We start from the raw sequence: 26,120 nt of genomic DNA, 5'->3' as shown, positions 1-26,120 counted from the left end.
CAGTGGCTCACGCCTGTAATCCCAGCACTTTGGGAGGCCGAGATGGGTGGATCACCTGAGGTCGGGAGTTCGAGACCAGCCTGACCAACATGGAGAAACCTCGTCTCTACTAAAAATACAAAATTAGCTGGGCGTGGTGGTGCATGCCTGTAATCCCAGCTACTCGGGAGGCTGAGAGGCAGGAGAATCGCTTGAACCCGGGAGGCGAAGGTTGTGGTGAGCCAACATCGTGCCATTGCTATCCAGCCTGGGCAACAAGAGCGAAACTCCGTCTCAAAAAAAATAAAAATAAGAAAGTGAAATTTGGTGGGAGGAAGTACAGAGGGAAATATTGCTGTGTGGGCTGTGGAGATACAGGTTTTCTACAAGACATCCAGCAGCTAGTCGCTAGCTTTGTGGTGTTCAAGAGGCAGGTGCAGTGGCACAAGGCCTCCTGACCCTAGATCAGATCTCAACCATGCCCGTGGGGCCTCCTGATTCTCTACCCTCCTCATCAGGGCAGAGGCCAGACCGGCAGTTCAACCATGTTGTTCCAATGGGCCCAGCATGGAGCCGGCTCCTCCAGTTCTTCCAATGGTTTTGTAAGCGCCTAATTCCTGGCATTCAATCTCTCTACATGAAACCTAAGGCATGTTTCTCCTTCGCTCAGATTCCTCCAGGGTCTCTCATCTCATACAGTAAAAAGAGAGGCCTCCAAGGCCCTGCAGTCTGCCCTCTGAGCTCATCTCCTACCTGTTGCTCTCTCTGCTTCAGCCACATGGGCTGCTTGATGTTCCCCAGGCCTGCCGGGCATGAGCCCACCACAGGGCCTTTGCAATTGCTGTGCCCTCTGCCTGGCATGCTTTTCCCCTGATGTCCTCAGGGCTTGCCCTCTCACTGCCTTCAGGTCTCTGTTCAGTATTACTCATCTACACTATTTACAACTGTACATCTCTAGCCAGGCCCAGCACTTTGAGAGGTCGAGGTGGGCAGATCACTTGAGACCAGGAGTTTGAGACGAGCCTTGCCAATGTGATGAAACCCTGTCTCTACTAAAAATACAAAAAAATTAGCCAGCCAAAAAATTGTGGCGCGTGCATGTAATCCCAGCTATTTAGGAGGCTGAGGCACGAGAATCATTTGAACCCAAGAGGCGGAGGTTGCAGTGAGCCGAGATCAGGGCACTGCACTCTAGCCTGGGGGACAGATCTAGACTCTGTCTCAAACAAACAACCTGTACATCTCCCCTTACAGTCCCCCGTCCACTTGACCATGCTTTATTTTTTTCTTGTAACACTTATCAATTTCTAACATAAATAAACTCATCTATTTAACTGCTATCAAGTATAAGTATGTGTGGTATTTTCTGTGCAGTTCCCTCCACTGGAAAGCCAGCTCCATTAGGTTACGGAATTTTTTCTTTTGTGTTCCTTGGGGTATCCCTAGGAACCCCACTAGCATAGTGTTCAAACTAAAAAAAAAAAAAAAATGCGTTGAATGAAGAATGATTAGCCAGAGTGGTTTCTGTTATCCGCAAAGGCCAAGCCACAGGGCATCTGTGCCCAAACCTCAAGGCAAAGAAGAGGTCAGGGAACCCAGCAATCATCATGGGAATGGCAGGGTGGCCAAGCCTGAGACAGGTGCGAGGGCTTTTGCACCTTCCAGAGATAGGTGCTTTTTTTTTTTTTTTTGAGGTGGAGTTTCACTCTTGTAGCCCAGGCTGGAGTGCAATGGCGCGATCTTGGCTCACCCCGACCTCCGCCTCCCAGGTTCAAGTGATTCTCCTGCCTCAGCCTCCCAAGTAGCTGGGATTACAGGCATGTGCCACCACGCCTGGCTAATTTTATATTTTTAGTAGAGACAAGGTTTCCCCATGTTGGTCAGGCCAGTCTTGAACTCCTAATCTCAGGTGATCCGCCCGCCTTGGCCTCCCAAAGTGCTGGGATTACAGGCATGAGCCACGGTGCCCGGCCCAGGAAATGGTTTTTTTCACTTGATCTCAGGTTTAGTCACAGGAGCTGGCAGCCATCTGACAACAACCACTTTGTCCCTTTGGTTGGGGCAGACTGGCTGGTTTGCTTGTTGGTGACCAGGCAGTGGTGGCAGCTCACCAGACTGTGAGTTGGGCTGGATGAGTGCAAGATTTTGGCTTTTTGTGGAACAAAATCGTTTCCCTTTGGTCTGAGTAACGTGCAGTCCACAGTCCAATGTTACAGGGTCTGCAGGTAAAATGCCCCCAAACATGATGCCCCTTTCCACCCAGGACCAGCTGAAAACACATGCACTGCTAAGCTGCGTAGCCTGTGAAAGCCCCATTCGTGTGAGCCGGTAGAAGGAAGCCTGTTAGGATGGGTACTGCACACACATGTGACCCCATTACCCAGGTGCTGGCGTGTTTTCTGGAATACAGCTTGAGGCCTGGGCTGGGTTTGCCTCCCAGGCCACACACCAGGATTGGAAGTCCATGTCAGCTCACTAGCCAGCATTAGGATGTGGGGGGTCAAGTCCTGTAACTTTAGCCACTGCTGCTACCCATGTCACACCCACTGGGGAACAGGCACTGACTGAAGTTTTAGGGGATTCTCATATGGTCTTTAACTTATTTCTCTTGTTTCTATTTCTTGCCTGCCTTTTTTTTTTTTTTTGAAATGGAGTCTCACCCTGTCACCCAGGCTGGAGTGCAGTGGCGCGATCCTGGCTCACTGCAACCTCCACCTCCCAGGTTCAAGCGATTCTCCTGCCTCAGCCTCCCGAGTAGCTGGTATTACAGGCTTGTGGCGCCACACCTGGCTAATTTTTGTATTTTTAGTAGAGATGCGGTTTCACCATGTTGGTCAGGCTGATCTTGAACTCCTGACCTCGTGATCTGCCCATATTGGCCTCCCAAAGTGCTAGGGTTACAGGTGTGAGTCATCACGCCCAGCCTCTTTTTTTTTTTTTTTTTTGAGACAGAGTCTCACTCTGTCACCCAGGCTCCAGGCTGGAGTGCAGTGGCGTGATCTTGGCTCAGGGCAACCTCTGCCACCTGGGTTCAAGCAATTTTTTTTTTTTTTTTGAGACTGAGTCTTGCTCTGTCACCCAGGCTGGAGTGCAGTGGTGTGATCTCGGCTCACTGAAACCTCCACCTCCTGGGTTTGACCGATTCTTCTGCCTTAGCCTCCCAAGCAGCTAGGATTACAGGCACGTGCCACCACGCCCAGCTAATTTTGTATTTTTAGTAGAGACAGGGTTTCACTATATTGGCCAGGCTGGTCTGGAACTCCCGACCTCGTGATCCACCCACCTCGGCCTCCCAAAGTGCTGGGATTACAGGCGTGAGCCACGGTGCCTGGCTGGGGTTCGAGCAATTCTTATGTCTCCGCCTCCTGAGTAGCTGGGATTACAAGTTTGCGCCACCACGCCTGGCTAATTTTTCTGTATTTTTAGCAGAGACAGTTTCACCATGTTGGCCAGACTGGTCGTGAACTCCTGACCTCAAGTGATCCACCCACCTCAGCCTCCCAAAGTGCTAGGATTACAGGCGTGAGTCACCACACCTGGCCTCTTTCCTGCTTTCTAAGCCAGGTGGGAATGTGTCGTGGGCTGTGGAGGGGGAACAGTGACCCCAGGTCTGGCTGCCCTGAGCCTCCAAGCCTGACTGTTCTCCATCATTAGCTGTGGGCAGGCTCCCTCCCACCGCAGTCTGGGTTTGCATGAGTTTTGGGTCATTTCCTTCTGCCTCTACAGGCTGCACCATTTACTGAAGGTGTGTCATGGCTAGGGGACACTGCCCTGATTAGGGAGTCATGTGAGACCAGGACTCCAGACCACCCTGCATCCTCACCCCGAACCTTTCTCAGGGCTGAGTATGGTACTGGGGTCTCCATCCTAGAAGGTGCAGGAGGGTACGATGCCTGCCTGAAACCAGAAGCACAGGGGTGCCTGGGGTGGGACATACAGCCCCACAAGCTGTGGGCCAAAGTCAGGAGATGGAACTGAGAGCAGGGTGGAAGTTGAGGGGCGGGGGTCTGGGCTGGGGTGGAGGTGGGCTAGGGGAAAGGGGCCAACACCAAGCTGGAGATTTGTGGGAAGCCTCCAAGGCTTTGTTTTGTTCTTCTCCACACCCACAAGCTTCGCACCAGGGCCTAAGGGGACCTTGGCGCTCAGCAAAAGTTTGGTGAATGGATGGTTGAATGAGAGTGAAAGGGGCTGGGGGAGGGGTAGAGGAAGTGGGTAGCTGGGAGAGGGGAGGAAAGCAGAGTGGGGGAGGGGAGGTAGCCACTGGCGGCAGAGGGGAGGAGGGAGGCAGGCCAAGCTGGGCAAGCCTGCTGGTCTGGAATCTGGCTAGGAGATGGTGGTGGGGAGCGGGCCAGCCGGCTCCCTCTTCCACACCAACCTCCTCTCCTGCTCCCTGCTCATCCAGTCCTCAGGTCTTTCCCCCACCCATAAATCCTGGGGGTCGATATGCCCTCTAAGACCTAGTTAGTCCTCGCTGTAAATTGGGTTGGAGCCTCTTTATTTTCTTGCTTTCTAGGAACCCAGCCACTAGGGGGTCTCTAGAATACCTGAGTGGCCTAGGGGGTGAGCAGTGTGAATCTGGTGGCCAGCCCAGGCTGGGACACCTCCCAACCCCTGCCTTCTCTCTGAGGTCTGCTGGATGGTGGGAAATACAGCTACTGGGAACTGGGCATGCTTTGCAGTCTGGGGTGGGATCTATAAGGGAGACTGGTAAGCTAGGGAGCAGAGAAACTCCAGGGCCTTCCCTGCTGGCAGCTGCCCGGGACTCCCTGGAAGAGCAGTGGAGCTCGCCATGGGCAGTGTCAGGCAGGAGCTGCTGACATTCCGGTTTCTGTGTCATCATACAGGGGGCCTGTTGAGTTCCTCGGCTTTTGGTGAGGGGCAAGGGCAGGTCTGCATCCCAAGGCCAGTCCTGCTGCCGCTTGTCTGGGCACTTCTGGGCCTGCTCTCATCTCCCACCTCAAGCCTTGCTGCAGTCTTAATCCTGGACCCACAGGTCCCCCAGGAAGGGCTGGTTGTTGATCCCAATACTTCTCTTGTGTTTGTGGGCCTGTTGCCTACCAGCCCAGGTGGAGGTGGAGTGTATAACAGTGATCAACAGCTCCTCTAGAAGCAGCTTCTTGACTTGGGGCCCTCTCCTCCACCCCTGGTCCCTGGGATCTGTCCGCATTTTAGATGCATCCTTTCATATCATTTTTGCCTTGGCTGGAAGGGGCTTTGAGGGTAGGATGGCTGTTGTGGGCAGAAAAGAGGGTCAGTCTTTTTATTTTTTTTTTGAGATGGACTTTTGCTCTCGTTGCCCAGGCTGGAGTGCAATGGCGTGATCTTGGCTCAGTGCAGCCTCCGGAAAAGAGGGCCAGTTTTTCTCCCAGTTCCCAAAGAGGTGTGGTGGGGTCGGCACCTGGAACCTAGTGGCCCCACCCACCTCAGCATTGGCCTGGGTCCATCTTAAGAGGGTGGCTTGGTCTTCTGGAAGTCTACAATGCTTTTCTTTGAAGAGCTTAAAGCACCTACTAAGTAGTGAAACAGAAGCCTGAGAAGATTAAGTATCTTGCTGTAGCAAGGAGTAGAAATGGATGAAAGACGGAGGGTCTGGGGGTGGGGTGGGGCATAGGCCGCCTTTGGTGGCCATAAGAGTTGGGGGTGGAGAGGATGTGACTCTGAGATTGGAGGCCTGTGCCCTGCCTGCTGCTGCAGACAGGTGAGATAAGGATAACATTTAATGAGTGCCTCATAGCCTCAGATGCATAACTCCAATCCACACCGGAGAAAAATGCCCTTGTTCAGCAAGGTCAGGTGACTTGCGAAGGCCAGTGGCCAAGCCTGGATTCAGATTGCAGGTAATCTGCAGGTCTTATCTGTGGCCCGCGACTCCTGTCCTCACCACCCCGGTCAGGGCTGCCCAGGGCAGACCACCCCCACTTAGCGCTTCCTATCCCAGCCCCTTTGCCCGCCTCTACTTTCCTTATATTCCACAGCCCGCATCTAACATCAAGACTCTGCTGCCCATTGCTATAGCCATTAGGCACATGTGGCCACTGAGTGCTGGGAATGTGTTCAGGCTGAGCTGAAATGTGCTGGAAGTATAAGTACTCACTGGATTTACAAGATTTACAAGGCTTAGTACACACACACAAAAAAAGAAAAACAATAGTTTTTTGTATATTGATTACATGTTGAAATGGTAACATTTGGATATATTGGATTAAATAGAATATATTATTAAAGTTAATTTTGGCCAAGCCCAGTGGCTCACACCTGTAATCTCAGGGCTTTGGAAGGCTGAGGCAGGAGCATCAGGAGTTGGAGGCTGCAGTGAGGTATGATCGCACCACTGCACTCCAGCCTGGACCACAAAGTAGAGACCCGGTTCCTTAAGGAACCCTTTAAGAAGACCCGGTTCCTTAAAAAAAAAAAAATTAAAATTGGCCGGGCACAGTGGCTCACGCCTGTAATCCCAGCACTTTGGGAGGTCAAGGCGGCGGATCACCTGAGGTCGGGAGTTTGAGACCAGCCTGATCAACATGGAGAAACCCCATCTCTACTAAAAATACAAAATTAGCCGGGAGTGGTGGTGAATACCTGTAATCCCAGCTACTTGGGAGGCTGAGGCAGGAGAATCGCTTGAACTCGGGAGGCAGAGGTTGTGGTGAGTCGACGACATTGCATTTCAACCTGGGCAACAAGAGCGAAACTCGGTCTCAAAAAAAAAAAAAATTTAAAGTTAATTTCGTGTGTGTCTTTTACCATCTTAACATGGTTACTACAAAATTAAACATTACATTCGTGGCTCCCCTTCTATTTCTATCAAGCAGCACTAGCCTAGATCATTTGCTTATTTTTTGTTTATCATCTCCCTCACCTAACCAGAATGCCAGTTCCTGGAAGGCAGGGGTTAATATATTTTGTTTACTGTCCTGCTTTGTTTACTGTCTTGTCCCAGGTTTTTATAACTTGGCATATAGTCGGTGTTTAATAAATATTTCTGTAATTGAATCCCATCGATTGATTCTAGGGCAACCTTAGAGGATGAGGAGGAGAGCCTGGGGGCAGGAGGGAGTTCATCCCTGATTCCCCGGGGCGCTGCAGGACCTCAAATTGCCCTCCTCCTTCTGCCATACCCCACGAGGCTCCACAAGGTGACGTGGAAGACCCTCAGGGGTCCTTCTTGACACCTCGTGGGAGAAATGGGTCTGGGGTCTGGCCATAGGTGAGCAACGCTAGCTTTTGGAAGCTGGAAAAGGGACTGCCCTGTGGAGGGGCCGGGTCCAGGCTGCTGGACCCTCGATACCCCCCTCGCCCATCCCCACAGGGACGCGCAGGCCCGGCCCGGGAGTGCGGGCAGCGGCCGCGTACCGGGAGCCGGCCGGGGGTGTGCGTGCTGCTGTCTGCGGGGAGGGCGTGGGTCGGGGGGGTGTGTGCAGCTAGGGCTCACACAAGGTCACTGTGTCAAGGCAGCGTTTCGAACACTTTCTCTTTCCCTGCGATTCGACTGCGGCTCCGAAAGCCCCTTCCGCAGGGACTTCCCTCCGCGCCTGACTCACGCTGCCTCATGCGTGTGACTCAGGCCGGCGCCGCGCCAGCCCCAGCCCCGGCCCCGCCCCCGCCTGCCACCCGGCCCGCCGCCCAGCGCTGGGGAGGGCGGCCCGGCAGGGGCGGAGCCACGGCGGGCAGAGGGGGCGGAGCTCGGGAGTGGCCGAGAAACTGAGCGTTAGGAGGATGCACCCTTGTGAGCCTGCTATAGGGAAAGACTGAGGGAAATGAAGACAGCGACTGAATGAGGGAGACAAGAAGACTGAGAAAAAAGGGAGAGACAAAGTGGGGAAGCACACAGAGGAAAGGGGCCATAGCCTTCCTGAGAGGAGGCCAGGGGAGGCCCAGCTAAGGCAGACAGAAGGTGGGAGGGTGGGAGAGCTGAACAGTGAGGGGAGGGAGGAGAAAGGAGGGAGACCGGGAGCATGGGGTGCTGGCCTGCTCCGCGCTCCGCTCGCGCCTTGGGGCTGGGATTGTATTAGGAGGCTGGGCGGAGGGCCTCAGAGCCTGGTTCTCCTCTAGCTCCACCTTCCCGGCTCTGTGGCAGCCGGCAGGTTACTTCATGTCTCTGGGCCTCAGCCTTCTCATCTACGAAATGGCATGGAGCAGGATAATCCTGCTTCCCTATGCTTGTTATTCTTCCTTCGCCCCGCCCCTTCCCCTCCCATGCCAACTTCTTGGCCCGGGCTCCCTTACCAGCTGGCTTTCTGTTGAGCAGCACCCATGCAGCCCACCTGAGGGGAGGCGAGAGAGAAGTCAGGGTACTCCTGGACCTGTTTTGGTCCTTGGTCTGACTGTGGCTATACCCCCATGATGTCAGCTCGGGAACACTGCATTTTCCCATTGCCCTTTCAGCCCAGAAGTTGCAGTGGCTTGTCATCATTGCTGGTCCCAATACCCAGGTTGATCCCCTTCACCCTGCCCCCACCCCTGTCGTCCTTCCCTTAAAGCCTCTTGTACCCTTTGGTTGGATTCCATTTCCTGCCTGGGCCCTGTTTGCTATATAGCAGGGTGGGCACTAAGTGAGGTAGCATAGGACTTAGCATCCTTCAAGTGCTCAATAAATCACAGCTCTTACCATCATCGTCCTGCTTCTTCAAGAATAGGAGTGTGGGCAAAAATGATAATCATGAGGGGAATGATGCACAGCCTAAAAAAGCTCTTTTTTTTTTTTTTTTTTTTTTTTTTTTGAGGCAAGGGTTTGCTCTGTTGCCCAGGCTGGAGCACAGTGGCATGATGGAACCTCACTGGAACCTCGAACTCCTAGGCTCAAAGCATCCTCCCACCTCAGCCTCCCAGGTAGCTGGGACTACAGGTGCACACCACCAGGCCCAGCTAATTTTTAAATTTTTATTTTATTTTTTTTTTTTTGAGACGGAGTTTCACTCTTGTTGCCCAGGCTGGAGTGCAATGGCGTGATCTCGGGTCACCGCAACCTCCGCCTCCCAGGTTCAAGTGATTCTCCTGCCTCAGCCTCCTGAGTAGCTGGGATTAGAAGCATGTGCCACCACGCCTGGCTAATATTATATTTTTTAGTAGAAACGGGGTTTCTCCATGTTGGTCAGGCTGGTCTCGAACTCCCGACCTCAAGTGATCCGCCTGCTTGTTTTTAAATTTTTTGTAGAGACGCGGGTCTCACTATGCTGCTCAGGCTGGTCTCGAACTCCTGACCTCAAGCCATCCTTCATTGTTTGTAATGCTATTTTTTTTTTTTTTCTTGAGACGGAGTCTCACTCTGTCGCCCAGGCTGGAGTGCAGTGGCACAATCTCGGCTCACTGCAAGCTCCGCCTCACGGGTTCACGCCATTCTCCTGCCTCAGCCTCCTGAATAACTGGGACTACAGGCGCCCGCCACCACGCCCGGCTAATTTTTTTGTATTTTTTAGTAGAGACGAGGTTTCACCGCGGTCTCGATCTCCTGACCTCGTGATCTGCCCGCCTCGGCCTCCCAAAGTGCTGGGATTACAAGCGTGAGCCACCGCGCCCGGCCTGTAATGCTGTCTATTATGGGTTGACCTGGGTATCCTGCCAAACTCCTGGCCTCAAGTGATCCTCTCACCTTAGCCTCCCAAAGTACTGGGATTACTTCTGTGAGCCACTGTTTGTAGCCCCCATAAATCTTTAAATCATCACAGTGAGTCTGTGAAGCAGGTACGGGTTATTAGTCATTTAGACGCGCAACCTCTGCCTTCCAGGTTCAAGTGATTCTCCTGCCTCAGCCTCCTGAGTAGCTGGAATTACAGGCAAGTGCCACCACACCGGTCTAATTTTTGTATTTTTTAAGTAGAGACGGGGTTTCACCATGTTGCCCAGGCTGGTCTGGAATTCCTGACCTCAAGTAATCCAATCACCTGGGCCTCCCAAAGTGTTGGGGTCACAGGTGTAAGCCACCACACCCGGCCCAACTGGCAGAGTTTTTAAATGACCAGTCTCAGTGCTGGCCGTGTTTCAGCCCACTGAGTCCTCTCACATGTTGCTGATGAGAATGGGAAACATGCTTGATCTTTCTGGCAAGCAGCTCAATCGTGTGTAGGACTTGAGAAGGGTTCAGCTCTTTGGCCTCCTAATCCCATTTCTAGGAATCTCTCCTCTGACATAATTTAAAAAGGGGTCAGAGGTTTATGTCCCAGCATCTGAAATGTATTCCGTCATTATAGTAATAATAATAACAGCAATAAAAGAAAACAACATAAATGCCCAACAGGAGGCAATTGGTAAAACATATTAAGAGTGAACGGCCAGGCACGGTGGCTCACGCCTGTAATCCCAACACCTTGGGAGGCCAAAGCGGGCGGATCAGAAGGTTAGGAGTTGGGGACCAGCCTGGCCAACATAGTGAAACCATGTCTCTACTAAAAATACAAGAATTAGCTGGGCATGGTGGTGTGCGCCTGTAGTCCCAGTTATTCAGGAGGCTGAGGCAGGAGAATCGCTTGAACCCGGGAGGCGGAGGTTGCAGTGAGCTGAGATGGAACCACTGCCCTCCAGCCTGGACGACAGAGCCAGACTCTGTCTCAAAAAAAAAAAAAAAAAAAAAGAGAGATTGGGTGCGGTGGCTCACGCATGTAATCCCAGCACTTTGGGAGACTGAGGCAGGTGGATCACAAGGTCAGGAGTTCAAGACCAGCCTGGCCAATATGGTGAAACCCTGTCTCTACTAAAAATACAAAAATTAGCCAGGTGCAGTGGTGTGCACCTGTAATCCCAGCTCCTCGGGAGACTGAGGCAGGAGAATCACTTGAACCCGGGAGGCAGAGGTTGCAGTGAGCTGAGATTGCACCACTGCACTCCAGCCTGGGCGACAGAGCGAGACTCTGTCTCAGGAAAAAAAAAGAAAAGAAAAGAAAAGAAAAAGAGTGAAAGATGATGGATTTTTTTTTTTTTTTTGAGACAGAATCTTGCTCAGTCGCCCTGACTGGCGTGCAGTGGTTCGATCTCAGTTCACTGCAACCTCTGCCTCCCACGTTCAAGCCATTCTCCTGCCTCAGCCTCCCGAGTAACTGGGATTACAGGTGCGCACCACTGCACCTGGCTAGTTTTTTTTGTGTGTGTGTGGTTTTCTTTTTAATTAACTTTAGTCTTGTGATCACACATAATTTTAAAATTTATGTACATCTCCATTACTTTAATCCTTTTAAGTTGGCAAAAGCACCATTCCCAATCACAAATACACAGTTCTACAGTTTTATGTTTCTGAATGGCTGTTTAAAGACAATCCTAAATTATAACTTAGTTTGACTTAGATTGTAAAGAATTCAAGAGTGAAGTTTAACTTGCTACTATTTTAAAAGCATGTGACCTTATAGATCTATAAGATGTGAGAGGTGTTGAATAATCTTTAATATTACACATAAACCACACTAAAATGCCTTTCAATAAGTAAAAGAAACCATTTTAAATACAGGGAATTATAATTAGGTTGGCATAGTTAAGGCCAAAACTATAGACATTGCTACCTTATTTATCTTCAACCCTTGCCTTTAAGAGGCAAATGAACACAAAACACAGGTGAATCTTGCTTGGTTCTAAGACAGTGTAGGAATTTCCCCCGTATTTAAATATATTCACATAACCAGTTATATAAATCTAAATATAAAACCAATCTCCAGTAAGTTTTAAGATGGCACTCACTATCTTTGTGAAAAGTTGAACATTACTAACGAAGTCTAATCGTATCTTTAAAAGGGGTAAACAGTGATAGCATTTACTGAATTGGAGTTACTATTAAAATTCAAAAACTGAACATAGTCATTTAACCACAAGCCAGTCTTAGTTTTAAATCAGGACTGCCCAACAAAATATTCTGTCAGTCACTCATGATCTGAATTCTGGTGTATGAGATCTATTAAAGGATGGTACACATAAAAAAGTCATGAGATATTTCTGTTTTGTAATAAATAAAGCAGTGGCCAATTATTACTCATTAGTAGCTTTTTTGAGATAAGGTATCAAGTCTGCCCTTTCTTCCTTCTTCTTTTTTTTTTGAGATGTAGTCTCGCTCTGTTGCCCAGGCTGGAGTGCAGTAGCGTGATCTCGGCTCACTGCAAGCTCCACCTCCCGGGTTCACGCCATTCTTCTGCCTCAGCCTCCCGAGTAGCTGGGACTGCAGGCACCTGCCACCACGCCTGGCTAATTTTTTATATTTTTAGTAGAGACGGGGTTTCACTGTGTTAGCCAGGATGGTCTTGATCTCCTGACCTCGTGATCCACCCGCCTCAGCCTCCCAAAGTGCTGGGATTACAGGTGTGAGCCACCACACCCAGCCTCTTCCTTCTTCTTAATGCTGACAAAGATCATTTTTGTTCCAGGGATGTACTTCTTGGGATTCTCCAAATACTCCATCAGTGTATCCTCTCCCCAGATGATGCCTTTGTTCTTATTGGCGGCTGTGTAAGAGTATCCAGGGGCCTGACCTGTCTTCCACCCAAAGAGACCATGGAGGTTTGGCCCAGTCTTGTGCTTGCCTCCCTTTTCAACAGTGTGGCACTGGGAACACTTCGTAATAAAAATCTTCTTGCCTTTCTCAACATCACCCATATTTAATTCTCTTTTTAGTCGCTGGCGCAACGAAGACTCCCACTCTGAAGCCGGACATCCCCACTCTCTCTAGTTTTTATATTTTTAGTGAAGATGGGTTTTCGTCATGTTGGCCATGCTGGTCTCCAACTCCTGACCTCATGTGATCTACCTGCCTCGGCCTCCCAAAGTGCTGGGATTATAGGCATGAGCTACTGTGCCCGGCCAGATGATGGAATATTTTATAACAATGAATATAATTTTTTCAGAGTAAATGCCATTAGTTATGCTGGACACCTATTATAGAACTCCTAGAAGTAATAACTGAGTTTCTCGTGGCCACAGAATACAAGATCAACACATGAAATTCAATTGTGTTCCTATATGTTAGCAACGAGTAATTGGAAGCTGAAATTGAGAACACAATACTATTTATAATAGCTCTAAAAAGAAAGAAACAAAAAAGGAAATATTTGGGTATAACTAAACCTACACAACATACACAGGATGTTCTAACATAACATACGCAGGATGTCTATGCTGAAAACTACAAAAAATGCTGATGAAAGAAATCAAAGATCTACACAAACGGAGAAACATACTGTATTCATGGACTGGAAGACTCAACATAGTAAAGATGTTATTTCTCCCCAGACTAATTGAATTTAGTTTCCTAGGGCTGTCATAACAAAGTGCCACAAACTAGGTGGCTGAAAACAACAGAAATTTATTGTCTCACAGTTCTGGAGGCCAGAAGTCTGAAATTAAGACGTGGGCAGGGCCATGCTTTCTCTTAAGCCTCCAGGAGAGGATTCTTTTCAGCATCTTCCCAGCTTCTGGTGGCTTGCCTGCAGTCACTGGTGTTCCTTGGCTTGTGACGGAAGCACTCTAACTTCTGCCTCAACTGTCACCTGGCATTCTCTCTGTGTCTCTGTGTCTCTTCTCCTATAAGAATATCAAACATATTGGATTAAGGGCTGACCTCATCTTAACTACATCTACAATGTGCCTATTTCCAACTGAGGTCATATTTCAAGGTGTTGAGGGGCTTCAACATATCTTTTTTTTTTCTTTCTTTTTTTGAGACAAGATCTCCATCTGTCACCCAGGCTGGAGTACAGTGGCGAAAATACGGTTCCGTTCACTGCAGCCTTGACCTCCCAGGCTTAAGCAATTCCCTGTCTCAGCCTCCTGAGCAGCTGGGACCACAGGTGTGGGCCACCACGCCTGGTTAATCTTTTTTTTTAATTAATTAATTAGTTAATTAATTTATTTTTGAGATGGAGTCTTGCTCTGTCCCCCAGGCTGGAGTGCAGTGGCTTGATCTGGGCTCACTACAAGCTCCGCCCCCCTGGTTCATGCCATTCTCCTGCCTCAGCCTCCTGAGTAGATGGGACTACAGGCTCCTGCCACCACACCCAGCTAATTTTTTTTTTTTTTTTTTTTTGTATTTTTAGTAGCGACGGGGTTTTGCCATATTAGCCAGGATAGTATCAGTCTCCTGACCTCATGATCCATCTGCCTTGGTCTCCCAAAGTGCTGGGATTACAGGCATGGGCCACCAAGCCCGGCCAATTTATTTATTTATTTATTTATTTTATTTATTTTTTTGAGATGGAGTCTCGCTCTGTCGCCCGGGCTAGAGTGCAGTGGCGCGATCTGGGCTCACTGCAACCTCCACCTCCTGGGTTTAAGCAATTCTCCTTCCTCAGCCTCCTGAGTAGCTGGGACTACAGGGGTGCCACCATGCCCAGCTAATTTTTATATTTTTAGTAGAGACAGGGTTTCACCATGTTGGTTGGCCAGGATGGTCTCGATCTCTTGACCTCGTGATCCGCCTGCCTCGGCCTCCCAAAGTGCTGGGATTACAGGCATGAACCACCGTGCCCGGCCAATTTTTTTTTTTTTTAAACGGAGTTTCACTGTTGTCACCCAGGCTGGAGTGCAGTGGCATGATCTCAGCTCACTGGAAGCTCCGCCTCCCAGGTTCAAGTGACTCTCCTGCCTCAGCCTATGTGGTGGCACATGGGATTACAGGCATGTGCCACCACGCCTGGCTAATTTTTTGTATTTTTAGTAGAGACGGGGTTTCATCATGTTGGCCAGGATGGTTTCAAACTCCTGACCTCAGATGATCCACCTGCCTCGGCCTTCCAAAGTGCTGGGATTACAGGCATGAGCCACCACGCCTGGCCACTAATCTTCTAAATTTTTCGTAGATATGGGGCCTCACTATATTTCCCAGGCTCATCTCAAACTTCTGGACTCAAAGTGATCCTCCCACCTTGGCCTCCCAAAGTGCTGGGATTATAGGGATGAGCCACTGTGCCAGGCCCAACATATCTTTTTGGGAGGCACAATTCAAACCATAACGCCGATCTGTAGATTTAACACAATTCCAATAAAAATGCCAGCAGGAATTTGTATATATAAAAACAAATTAATTGTAAAACTTATATGGAAAGGCAAAGAATAGCTACAACAATTTTGAAAAAGAATAAAGTTGGAGGAATTATGCTACCTGGTTTTAGGATTTGCTATATAGCAACAGTATGGTATTGTCAGAGGAATGGACACATAGTCGATGAAACAGAATAGTGAGTCCAGAAATAGACCCACATAAGTATGGACAATTGATTTGTTTTTTTTTTTTTTTGAGACGGAGTCTCACTCTGTCGCCCAGGCTGGAGTGCAGTGGCACAATCTCGGCTCACTGCAAACTCTGCCTCCCAGGTTCACGCCATTCTCCTGCCTCAGCCTCCCAAGTTGCTGGGACTACAGGCGCCTGCCACCACGCCTGGCTAATTTTTTGTATTTTTAGTAGAGATGAGGTTTCACCGTGTTAGCCAGGATGGTATCGATCTCCTGACCTTGTGATCCACCTGTCTTGGCCTCCCAAAGTGCTCAGATTACAGGCGTGAGCCACCGTGCCTGGCCGGCCAATTGATTTTTGACAAAGGTGCAAAAGCAATTCAATGGAGAAAGGATAGTCTTTGCAACAAATCGTGCGTCAACAAGCAGACATCCATATGCAAAATATGCATGACTCACATCTGTAATCCCAGCATTTTGGGAGGCCAAGGCTGGAGGACTGCTAGAACCAAGTGTCTGAGACCAGCCTGGGCAAAACTGTGAGACCCTGTCCAAAAAAAAAAGGAAGGAAAGAAGGAAGGAAGGAAGGGAGGGAGGAAAGGAAGGAAGGAAGGAGATCTAAATGTAAAGCCTAAAACTATACAACATCTGGAGGAATACATAGGAGAAAATCTTTATGATCTGGGGTTAAAGAGGCCTTAAACATGACACTAGGCCGGGCGCTGTGGCTCATGCCTCTAATCCTAGCACTTTGGGAGGCCAGGGCAGGTGGATCTCCTGAGGTCAGGAGTTCAAGACCAGCCTAGTCAACATGGTGAAACCCTGTCTCTACTAAAAATACAAAAATTAGCCAGGTGTGGTGGCGGGTGCCTGGAATCCTAGCTACTCAGGAGGCTGAGGCAGGAGAATCACTTGAACCCGAGAGGCGGAGGTTGCAGTGAGCTGAGATCATGCCACTGTACTCCAGCCTGGGCAACAGAGCGAGACTCTGTCTCAAGAAAAAAAAAAAAAAATTCAGGGCACAGTGGCTCACACCTGTAATCCCAGTACTTTGGGAGGCCGAGGTGGGTGGTTCACCTGAGGTCAGGAGTTCAAGACCAGCCTGGCCAACATGGTAAAACCCTGTATCTCCTAAAAATACAAAAATTAGCTGGGTGTGATGGTGGGAGCCTCTAATCCCAGCTACTCAGGAGGCTGAAGCAGGAGAATTGCTTGAACCCCCGGGAGGTGGAGGTTGAACTGAGATCGCACCACTGCACTCCAGCCTGGGTGACAGAGTGAGCCTCCGTCTCAAAAACAACATCAACAACAACAACAAAACAAACAAACAAAAAAAAACCACTAAAAGCAGGATCCACAAAAGAACAAAAATTGATCAATTGGACTTCATCAATATTAAAGCCTTTTGCTCTGCAAAAGACACCATTAAGAGAATGAAAAGACAAGTTACAGGCTGAGAGACAATATTTACAAATCACATATTTGACAAAAGACTTGTATCCAGAATATATTTTAAAAACTCTCCCAGGCATGGCACGGTGGCTCACGCCTGTAATCCTAGCACTTTGGGAGTCCAAGATGCGTGGATCACTACTGGAGGCCAGGGGTTCAAGACCAGCCTGGCCAACATGATGAAACCCCGTCTCTACTGAAACAAAACAAAACAAAGATTAGCCAGGGGTGGTGGCGCACACCTGTAATCCCAGCTACTCCAGAGGCTGAGGTTGCAGTGAACCAAGATCATGACACTGCTCTCCAGCCTGGATGACAGAGCCTCTGTCTCAAAAAAACAAAAACAAACAAAAACAAGACCTCTTCTAACTACTTAGGACACTGAAATGGGAGGATCCCTTGAACTCAGGAGGGTGAGGCTGCAGTGAGCTGTGGTCACACCGCTTCACTCCAGCCTGAGCGACAGAGTGAGATCTTCTCTAAAAATGAAAAGAAAAAGAAAAAAACTCTAAAAACTCAATAGTAAGAAAACAAACAAATAATTTTGTTTGGGAGGGGATTAACCTCCACAACCCCTCTTTCAACCAACTAATTTTAACCTGAGCAGACACTTCACCAAAAAGAATATACAAGTGTGCAGAATATAAAGCACGTGAGAGACATTGGCCAGGCATGGTGGCTCATGCCTGTAACCCCAGAACTTTGGGAGGCCGAGGCGAGCGAGCTGATCGCTTGAACCCAGGAGTTCCAGACCAGTCTGGGCAAAATGGCTATACTCAGTCTCTACAAAAAATACAAAAAGTAGCTAGGTGTGGTGGCGCCTGTAATCCCAGCCACCCAGGAGGCTGAGGCAAGAGCATTGCTTGAGCCTGGGAGGTGGAGGTTGCAGTGAGCCGAGATCACACCATTGCACTTCAGCCTGGGCAACAGAGTGAGACACGGTTTCCAAAAAAAAAAAAAAAAAGAAAGAAAAAGAAGAAAGAAAGATACTCAACATCATTAGCCATTGGATGAGTGCAAATTCAAAAATTCAAATCACAATGACCCAGCATTCACCCTTCTAGTTATTTACCCTAGAGAAATAAAGAAAAAAACTTATGTTCACACAAAAACCTGTACAAGAATTTTTTTTTTTTTTTTTGAGTCAGGGTCTTGCTCAGTCACCCAGGCTGGAGTGCAGTGGTGTGATCATGGCTCACTGTAGTCCTGAACTCCTGAGCTCAAGCAATCCTCCCACCTCAGCCTCCTGAGTAGCTGGGACTACAGATCCACACCAACACACTCAGCTAATTTTTAAATTTTTTGTAGAGATGGGGGAAGGGGGTGTCTTGCTGTGTTGCCCAGGCTGGTCTCAAACTCCTGGCCTCAAGTGACCCTCCCACCTCGGCCTTCCCAAGTGCTAGGATTACAGGTGTTAGTCATCATGCCTGGCCTTATATGAGAATGTTTAAGCAGCTTTATTCATAATCACCAAAAACTGTAAGCAATAGAAATTGGGCGAATGGATAAATAAACTGTCCATCCATTCATGGAATACTGCTCAGTCATCAAAAGGAATGAACTGTTTTGATACACATAACATTATAGATGGAAGAAGTCAGACTGAGAAGTTTACATGCTGCATGATTCCATTTTCATAACATTCTAGAAAAGACAAAACAATGGTGATGAGAGCAGATTAGTGCTTCCCAGGGTTTAGGGATGGAGGAAGGTGTGGCCACAGGGAATAGCAACTAGGGAGTTTTTTGGGAGTGATGGAACTGTTCAGAATCTTAATTGTCAAGGTGGTTACAAATATCTGTACAAGTAAAATTCATAGAACTATACACCAAAAGAGGTCAGCATGACTGTATGATAATTCAAAGGAAACCCGGCCTGGTGAGGTGGCTCACATCTGTAATCCCAGCACTTTGGGAGGCCAAGGTGGGCAGATCACGAGGTCAATAGATCGAGACCATCCTGGCCAACATGGTGAAACCCTGTCTCTACTAAAAATAAAAAAATTAGCTGGGTGTGGTGGTGGGCTTCTATAGTCCCAGCTACTCGGGAGGCTGAGGCAGGAGAATCACTTGAACCTGGGAGGAGGAGGTTGCAGTGAGTCAAGATGGTGCCACTGCACTCTGGCCTGATGACAGAGCGTGACTCTGTCTCAAAAAAAACACACAAAAAACAAACAAAAAAAACATATCCAGTTGGATAACTGTGTGATAAAGCAAGTTTAGTACAGTGTTAATGGGAGAATCCAGGTGGTGAGGATGAGTGTTCAACAAACATTTCTTTTAGCTTTGCTGTTTGAAAATATTCATAATAAAATGTTGAAAAAAAATCTATATCCACAATGGCGCTGAGTTTGTTTTAAAAATCTCTCTTTTGACCTGGCGTGGTGGCTCACGTCTGTAATCCCAGCACTTTGGGAGGCTCAGGCGGGCAGTTCGCAAGGTCAGGAATTCGAGACCAGCCTGGCCAATATGGTGAAACCTCGTCTCTACTAAAAATACAAAAAAAAATTAGCTGGGCGCAGTGGTGGGCGCCTGTAGTCCCAGCTCCTCGGGAGGCTGAGGCAGGAGAATCACTTGAACCCAGGAAGAGGAGGTTGCAGTGAGTTGAGATCGCGCCACTGCACTTCAGCCTGGGCGACAGAGATCAAGATTTCGTCTCAAAAAGAAAAAAAAAAAATCTCTCTTCTCTCTCTACTTATCTACACCTATATGTGTAGGGAAAAGAGTGAAGGCATTATGCCAATATATTATCAGTGGTAATCTTGCTGAAGAGTGAAAATGCGAGTGATTACAAATTTCTTTTTGTATATTGTATATTCATGTGTTTTATTTTGTTTTCCTTTTTTTTGAGATGGAGTTTCACTCTTGTCACCCAGGCTGGAGTGCAATGGCGTGATCTCGGCTCACTGCAACCTCTGCCTCCTGAGTTCAAGCGATTCTCCTGCCTCAGCCTCCAGAGTAGCTGGGAGTACAGGCACCTGCCACCACACCCAGCTAATTTTTGTATTTTTTTTTAGTAGAGAGAGGGTTTCACCATGTTGGCCAGGCTGGTCTCAAACTCCTGACCTCAGGTGAGCCGCCTGCCTCAGCCTCCCAAAGTGTTGGGATTACAGGCGTGAGCCACCGCGCCCGGCCTATATTCATGTGTTTTCTATAACCGGCATGTATTATTTAGGGAGATTATAAGCTATATTTTTTAAATGCTTTTTAAAAAAAATTTACATGTGCAATGCATACTTGTTGTAAAGTTCAAATGATACAGAAATCTGTAATCTCCTAAGGGCAAATCCCTCGTGCTCACTCCCGACACTGTTAATAATCTGTGTATATTCTAAGGGCTATATATATTTTATATATATATATATATATATATATATATTTTTTTTTTTTTTTTTTTTTTTTTTGAGACAGGGTCTTGCTCTGTTGCCGGACTGGAGTGCTGTGGTGCCATCACTGCTCACTGCAGCCTTGACCTCCCAGGCTCAGGTAATCCTCCCATTTCAGCCTCCTGAGTAGCTAGGACTGTATGTAGGTGTGAGCCACCAAGCCTGGCTAATTTTTTTTTTTTTTTTTTCAAGACAGAGTCTTGCTCTGTCACCCAGGCTGGAGTGCAGTGGCGTGATCTCAGCTCACTGCAACCTCCACCTTCTGGGTTCAAGCAATTCTCCTGCCTCAGCCTCCCGAGTAGCTGGGATTACAGGTGCCCGGCACCAAACCTGGCTAATTTTTGTATTTGGTATTTTTTTTAGACGGAGTCTTGCTCTGTTGCTCAGGCTGGAGTGCAGTGGTGCGATCTCAGCTCACTTCAACCTCCCCCTCCTGGGTCATGTGATTCTCCTGCCTCAGCCTCCTGAGTAGCTGGGATTACAGGCACGTGATACCATGCCCGGCTAATTTTTGTGTTTTTAGTAGAGACGGGGTTTCATCACGTTGGCCAGGCTTGTCTCGAACTCCTGACCTTGTAATCCGCCTGTCTTGGCCTCCCAAAGTACTGGGATTACAGGCGTGAGCCACCGTGCCTGGCCAATTTTTGTATTGTTAGTAGAGACAGAGTTTTACCATGTTGGCCAGGCTTGTCTTGAACTCCTGACCTCAGATGATCCGCCCGCCTTGGCCTCTCAAAGTGCTGGGATTATAGGCGTGAGCCACGGCTCCCAGCAGTTTTTGTATTTTTTGTAGAGACATGGTTTCACCATATTGCCCAGGCTGGTCTTGAACTCCTGGTCTCAAGTGATCCGCCTGTCTTGCATCCCAAAGTGCTGGGATTACAGGCAGGAGTGACAATTTAAGCAGCTCTTATATACAGTTTTTATTTGTCAGTTAAAACAAGTAAAATTAAGTCGAGTGTGGTGGCGCACACCTATACTATAGTTCCAGCTATTCAGGAGCCTGTGGTGGGAGGATCACTTGAGCCCAGGAGTTCCAGGCCAGCCTGGGCCACACCAAAAGACCTGAGACCTCCTCTCTAAAAATACATAAATAATAAAAAAGTAAAAAGCAAACAAAAACAAAAACTAAGCAGCTCCAACATATTTCCCATTATTAACATCACTTAGCAATAAGTTTTATGTTTAAAGAAAGAAACTGGCTTCCTTTTTTTTTTTGAGACGGAGTCTCGCTCTGTCGCCCAGGCTGGAGTGCAGTGGCGTGATCTTGGCTCACTGCAAGCTCCGCCTCTCAGGTTCACGCCATTCTCCTGCCTCAGCCTCCTGAGTAGCTGGGACTACAGGCGCCCGCCACCTCGCCCGGCTAATTTTTTGTATTTTTAGTAGAGACGGGGTTTCACCGTGTTAGCCAGGATGGTATCGATCTCCTGACCTCGTGATCTTCCTGCCTCGGCCTCCCAAAGTGCTGGGATTACAGGCGTGAGCCACTGTGCCCAGCCAGAAAATGGCTTCTATTCTATAGGTTCAAGGCACAGATCCTGAAGTGAAGTGAATGTAAAGTGCAGTAACTTCTGGTTCTGAGAATTGGACCAGGAAAATTTGCCTCCTTGAAACATGGAGTCACCCTTTTTTGTATTTTATTTTATTTTAATTTAATTTAATTATATGTATATATTTTTTGAGACAGAGTCTTGCTCTGTCACCCAGGCTGGAGTGCAATGGCATGATCTCGGTTCACTGCAACTTCGATCTCCCGGGTTCAAGGGATTCTCCTTCCTCAGCTTCCCGAGTAGCTGGGATTATAGGCGTCTGCCACCATGCCAGGCTAATTTTTTGTATTTTTAGTAGAGACGGGGTTTCGTCATGTTGGCCAGGCTGGTCTCGAACTCCTGACCTCAGGTGATCCACTTGCCTCAGCCTTGGCCTCCCAAAGTGCTGGGATTATAGGCGTGAGTCACCGCACCTGGCCCTTTTTTGTTATTTTAAAAGATATAACTATAAATACTCGTTTTCAATTTCTTTTGTAAAATGGGTCAAACCTCTTTTGTTGTATGTTTGTGTGTTTCAGCTCCCTGATTATAAAGTAATACTAGCTGAGGAAACTAAGGCCAGAGTAGGGAGGGACTGCAGGGGGCAGGGTGTACCTGTGGCACAGCCACCAACTCTGTGACTCCTCTCTGGGCCTCAGCTTCCTGAACGGTAATATTTTATAATGAAGAATAAGCAAATGAAAGTAATAATAAAACCCTGTTACTGGGCAGCAGTGTGGAGAGCGCTGCAGACTGTCCCTCATGCCTGATCTCCTTTTCTTCCTGAGTACCAAACCTGTGTATTTTTAGCTGAGCACATGACACGTTTTGACCCTCAAAATAGCCTGCTTTTCCTTGCCTCCTTTGCTAGATATGGTTAGTGGACAACAAACAAAATGTTTTTAAAGGGAAGGGATGTTTTGTTTTCCTTCAGTTACTCCTTTCTAATGGCTAGAATGTGGACATGATGGCTGGCGTACGTGCAGCTATTTTAGATCATGAGGTAGCCTTGGGGATGAAAGCTGCCCACTGCAGAGCAACCAGATGGAAGGTACTAGCCTGGGTTCCTGGCACTGCAGCACATCATGCCAACTCTGGACTGCCTGCCTTGGGCCTTCTCAAACAGGAGAGAGAAATACACCTCTGTCTAGCAGAATCTACAGATATTTGGGGATTTTGTTCTTTGCAGCTGTATACAAGGCAGGAAAATTGGTGAGGAGGCTGTTTCAATAATTGAGGGAAGAGACCAGGGGCCTGAACAGTGGCAGAGAATGGATTGAAGGGACATTTGTCTGGGACATGCCAAGCTCCCAGGGCCTGAGGGCCTTCACGAGGGCTGCTGATTGAGTTGATCTGAAGTTCAGTAGAAAGGTCTGAACTGGAGAAAAAAGATACGTTCAGAGAGGTAAAGATGCCCCTGGTAACATGGCCAGGAGAGCTGGACTCTGAATGGAGTGCGTATTAGTTATCTATTAAAGAGTATCACGTTACTACAAAACCTTAATGAGTGGGGGGTCAGAAATCTGGGATCTGCTTAGCTAGGTGGTTCTGGCTTGGGGGGTCTCTCCTGAGATTGCAGTTAAGATCTTGGCCAGGACTGCAGTCATCTGAAGGCTTGATGGGGGCTAGAGGAGCCACTTACATGGTGGCCGACTCACATGGCTGTAGGCAGAGGCCCTAGTTTCTCACCACGTGTGCCTCTCCCTAGGGCTGCGTGGGCATCCTCATGATCTGGTGGCTGGGTCTCCCCAGAGTGAGTTATCCAGAGTGCGAGCAAGGCAGTTACTATGATGCCTTTTATGACCTCCTTGGAAGCCACACATTGTCAGTTCTGCCATATCTTGTTGGTTATGCAGGTCACCTTATACAATGTGAGAAGGACCACACAAAGCTGTCAGTGCCAGGAGGTGGGGACCCTTGGGCCTCATCATGAGGCTGGCTATCACATAGGGAGGATCAGTAAGGGCTGGAGGAGGCAGGAGCTGACCTGCTCTGGTGACCTGCCCTGTGCTGAACATTTCATGGGAGCAAAGATTGATGCCACTTCCTGGGCATGTGTCACATGGTGGTTAGACGTGCAGGCGGGGCCTTTGAAGGCTATGTGGCCTCTGAGAAGTTCCAGCAAAGGCAGTTTTGATGATTAAGAGAAATAATGTGTAAAAGGCACAGGGCCCACAGGAAGTGCTCACTAAATGTCAGCTCCTGAGGCCAGGTACAGTGGCTCACACCTATAATCCCAACACTTTGGGAGAGTGAGGCAGGCAGATCGCTCAGGTCTAGAAGTTCAAGAGCAGCCTGGGCAACATGGTGAAACCTCGTATCTACAGAACATACAGAAATTAGCTGGGTATGTGCCTGTAGTCCCAGCTACTCAGGAGGCTAAGGTGGGAGGATTGAGCCGAGGAGGTTGAGGCTGTAGTAAGCTGAGATCGTGCCACTGCCACTGCGCTCCAGCCCTGGTGACAGAGTGAGACCCTGTTTCAAACAACAACAACAAAGTCAGCTCCTGGTGAGGACAGGGTCAGAAAGACTGAGGGTCAAGTCCCCACTTTGTCGCTTGGTAGTTGCAGTGCCTTAGCCATCAAATGGGGATGCCAATATCCGTCTTACAGGGCGTTGTGAGGATTGAGAGAGGAAATGCATGTAAAATGCCGACACAGTGCCTGGCATATCAGAATTACTCAAATAAAGCTTTCTGATGGTTAATTTCTCTGCTCAGAATTCTCAGTGGCTTCCCCTAGCCTGCATCACCAAGGGCATTCGAAGCCTTCCCCGATCTAGCTTTACCAACTGAATTTCATCTCCACGCCTGTGCGACCCCCGTTCCCGCCACCCCACAGGCCATCCCCCTGCCTAGCCTCTTCCTTCTATTCATCTCTTCCCCAAGCCTTTCCCCCAGGGTCTCCCAGATAGGGCCTCACCTGCTTTTTATCCCAGAGCACTTTATGTCTCTCAGGCGTGTCCCTGCCTTGTTCCCTGTGCCTGGAGACATGCTGGGCACAGCCTGGGGTGGCGGAAATCCACACAGGGACTGTGTCAACGACTCAGCTGAGATGAGGATCACCGGGGGCTAATTGGGCTGACTGGGGAGCAGGAGGGTAACCCACTGAGATGGGGAGGAGCGAGAGGAGGAAGAAGGGGAGAACTGCCCCAAGAAGGCTGCCCGGAGGTGATGAGTAGTGTCCCTCCCTCCTGCCCCTTCAGGATGTCCAGCCAGCAAAGCGTGGAAATTGAGTCTTTTTCATCTGCACACTTTAGGTGCTTAATAGTTAAATTAAAATTTGAATTTAGTTGGGAGAAGTGTAATTTAAGCATTTGAGGAGTAATAAAATCCCTGCTTTTCCCCCAAACAAACTCCATACCAGCTTGCTCAAGGTGCCTGAAATCCTCCTATTAGAATCGTGTTCAGCTTAAAAATTGGCATCTCCAGAAAGCTCCTGTTCCAACCTGCACCCAGTGTGTTCCGTGGGAGGGTAACAAAGGGCCCATGAGTCCCGATTAACTGATCTGACAAACCATCTGTCATCCACAGCCCTAAGCCACACTGTGAAACTGCCTAGGGTGGCACCAGCTTTTTATCTTCATCAGGGTCCTCCCCTCAGGCCCCCAAGTCACCCCCTCATGGTCCAGATTCTCCCCTGAGTGACTCCATCCCCATGGTCATCTCCCCTCCTGAGTCTCCCCCTCTGAGGGCCAAGGGCTATCGTCAGGGCCTTCCTGGGGCTTCCTGGTGAGGAACAACCTGAGGCAGGATAAGCTCCTATTCAGAGCGTTAAGAGGAAATTGCCCCCACCTCCACTCCTCTCCCCACACACTACTACCCCGGCAGGAATGTAGGGCCCTGTCCTGAGCCTTCGCCCATGGAATGCAGGTGCAGCTGTGCTGGGGTGGAGTAAGGTGGGGTCATACAGCCACAGGGCTCAGAGTTGCAAGGGACTCCAAGAAGTCAGTTGGTCCTGTCCCCTGCTGTTAGGCAGGCAAGGGACTGCTGACTGTCCACGGTTTTGAATGAGCTATTTCATTGGTGGTATTATCCACCTCCCTGGATAATACCAGCAATCTCTCTCACAGGGAAGTGCTTCTCACCTGGGGCGTTTGCATTGGATGGTCTCACAACACGCCCAGGAGGGAGGTAGGAGTGCTGTACCGGTGAGCAAGATTTAGGCTGCCTATCCCTGGACACCTTGACTCAAATGGCTCCAATGATGAGGACATTTATACTCTCTGGTAACAAGGTGGCCGGAGTGGGGTGGTTCCCGTGCTGGTTAACTGAGTGACTCAACAGCATCATTAAGGACTGAGGTTGTTTTTAGCTTTCATTTCTGCCATTGCCAAGGGATAGGCCATGTTTTTTCTCATAGTCACAAGATGGCTGCCTGTCACTAGGCACTATGTCTAGACATGACAACATGCAGTGAAAAGAGAGCAGCCTTCCCAGGAGCTGCCAACAATATGTCCTCCTGTTTCAGTGGCCACAATTATACCTTTGTTCTCATAATCTGATATTAGTGCAATGTTGGGAGACAATTACTTCTCCATGATTCTGTCATGTTTCTGCATATCAAGTGAGCAGAGAGTGTCTTTTTCTGTCTTTTTTGTGTTTTCTTTGGATAAGTAATAGCTGTACATATTCTGAT

The 26,120-nt window shown here is 48.7% G+C and overlaps 1 protein-coding gene across 1 annotated transcript; it reads right to left on the bottom strand.

Moving 5' to 3' along the window:
• Positions 1–11,970: 11,970 nt before the first annotated feature.
• LOC100604294 (cytochrome c-like) lies at positions 11,971–12,558 on the bottom strand. Its single transcript, XM_030803306.1, has 2 exons — positions 12,267–12,558; positions 11,971–11,972 (listed from the first exon to the last, which is right to left on the bottom strand). Coding segments are annotated over exons 1-2 (282 nt in total). The 5' UTR covers positions 12,547–12,558.
• Between the last annotated feature and the right edge of the window lie 13,562 nt (positions 12,559–26,120).

The sequence above is a fragment of the Nomascus leucogenys genome, chromosome 22a, assembly GCF_006542625.1.
Source record: "Nomascus leucogenys isolate Asia chromosome 22a, Asia_NLE_v1, whole genome shotgun sequence".
Classification (NCBI taxonomy): domain Eukaryota; kingdom Metazoa; phylum Chordata; class Mammalia; order Primates; family Hylobatidae; genus Nomascus; species Nomascus leucogenys.
The sequence above is the reverse complement of the archived record's forward strand: the minus strand, read 5'-3'. Positions and strand labels throughout refer to the sequence as shown.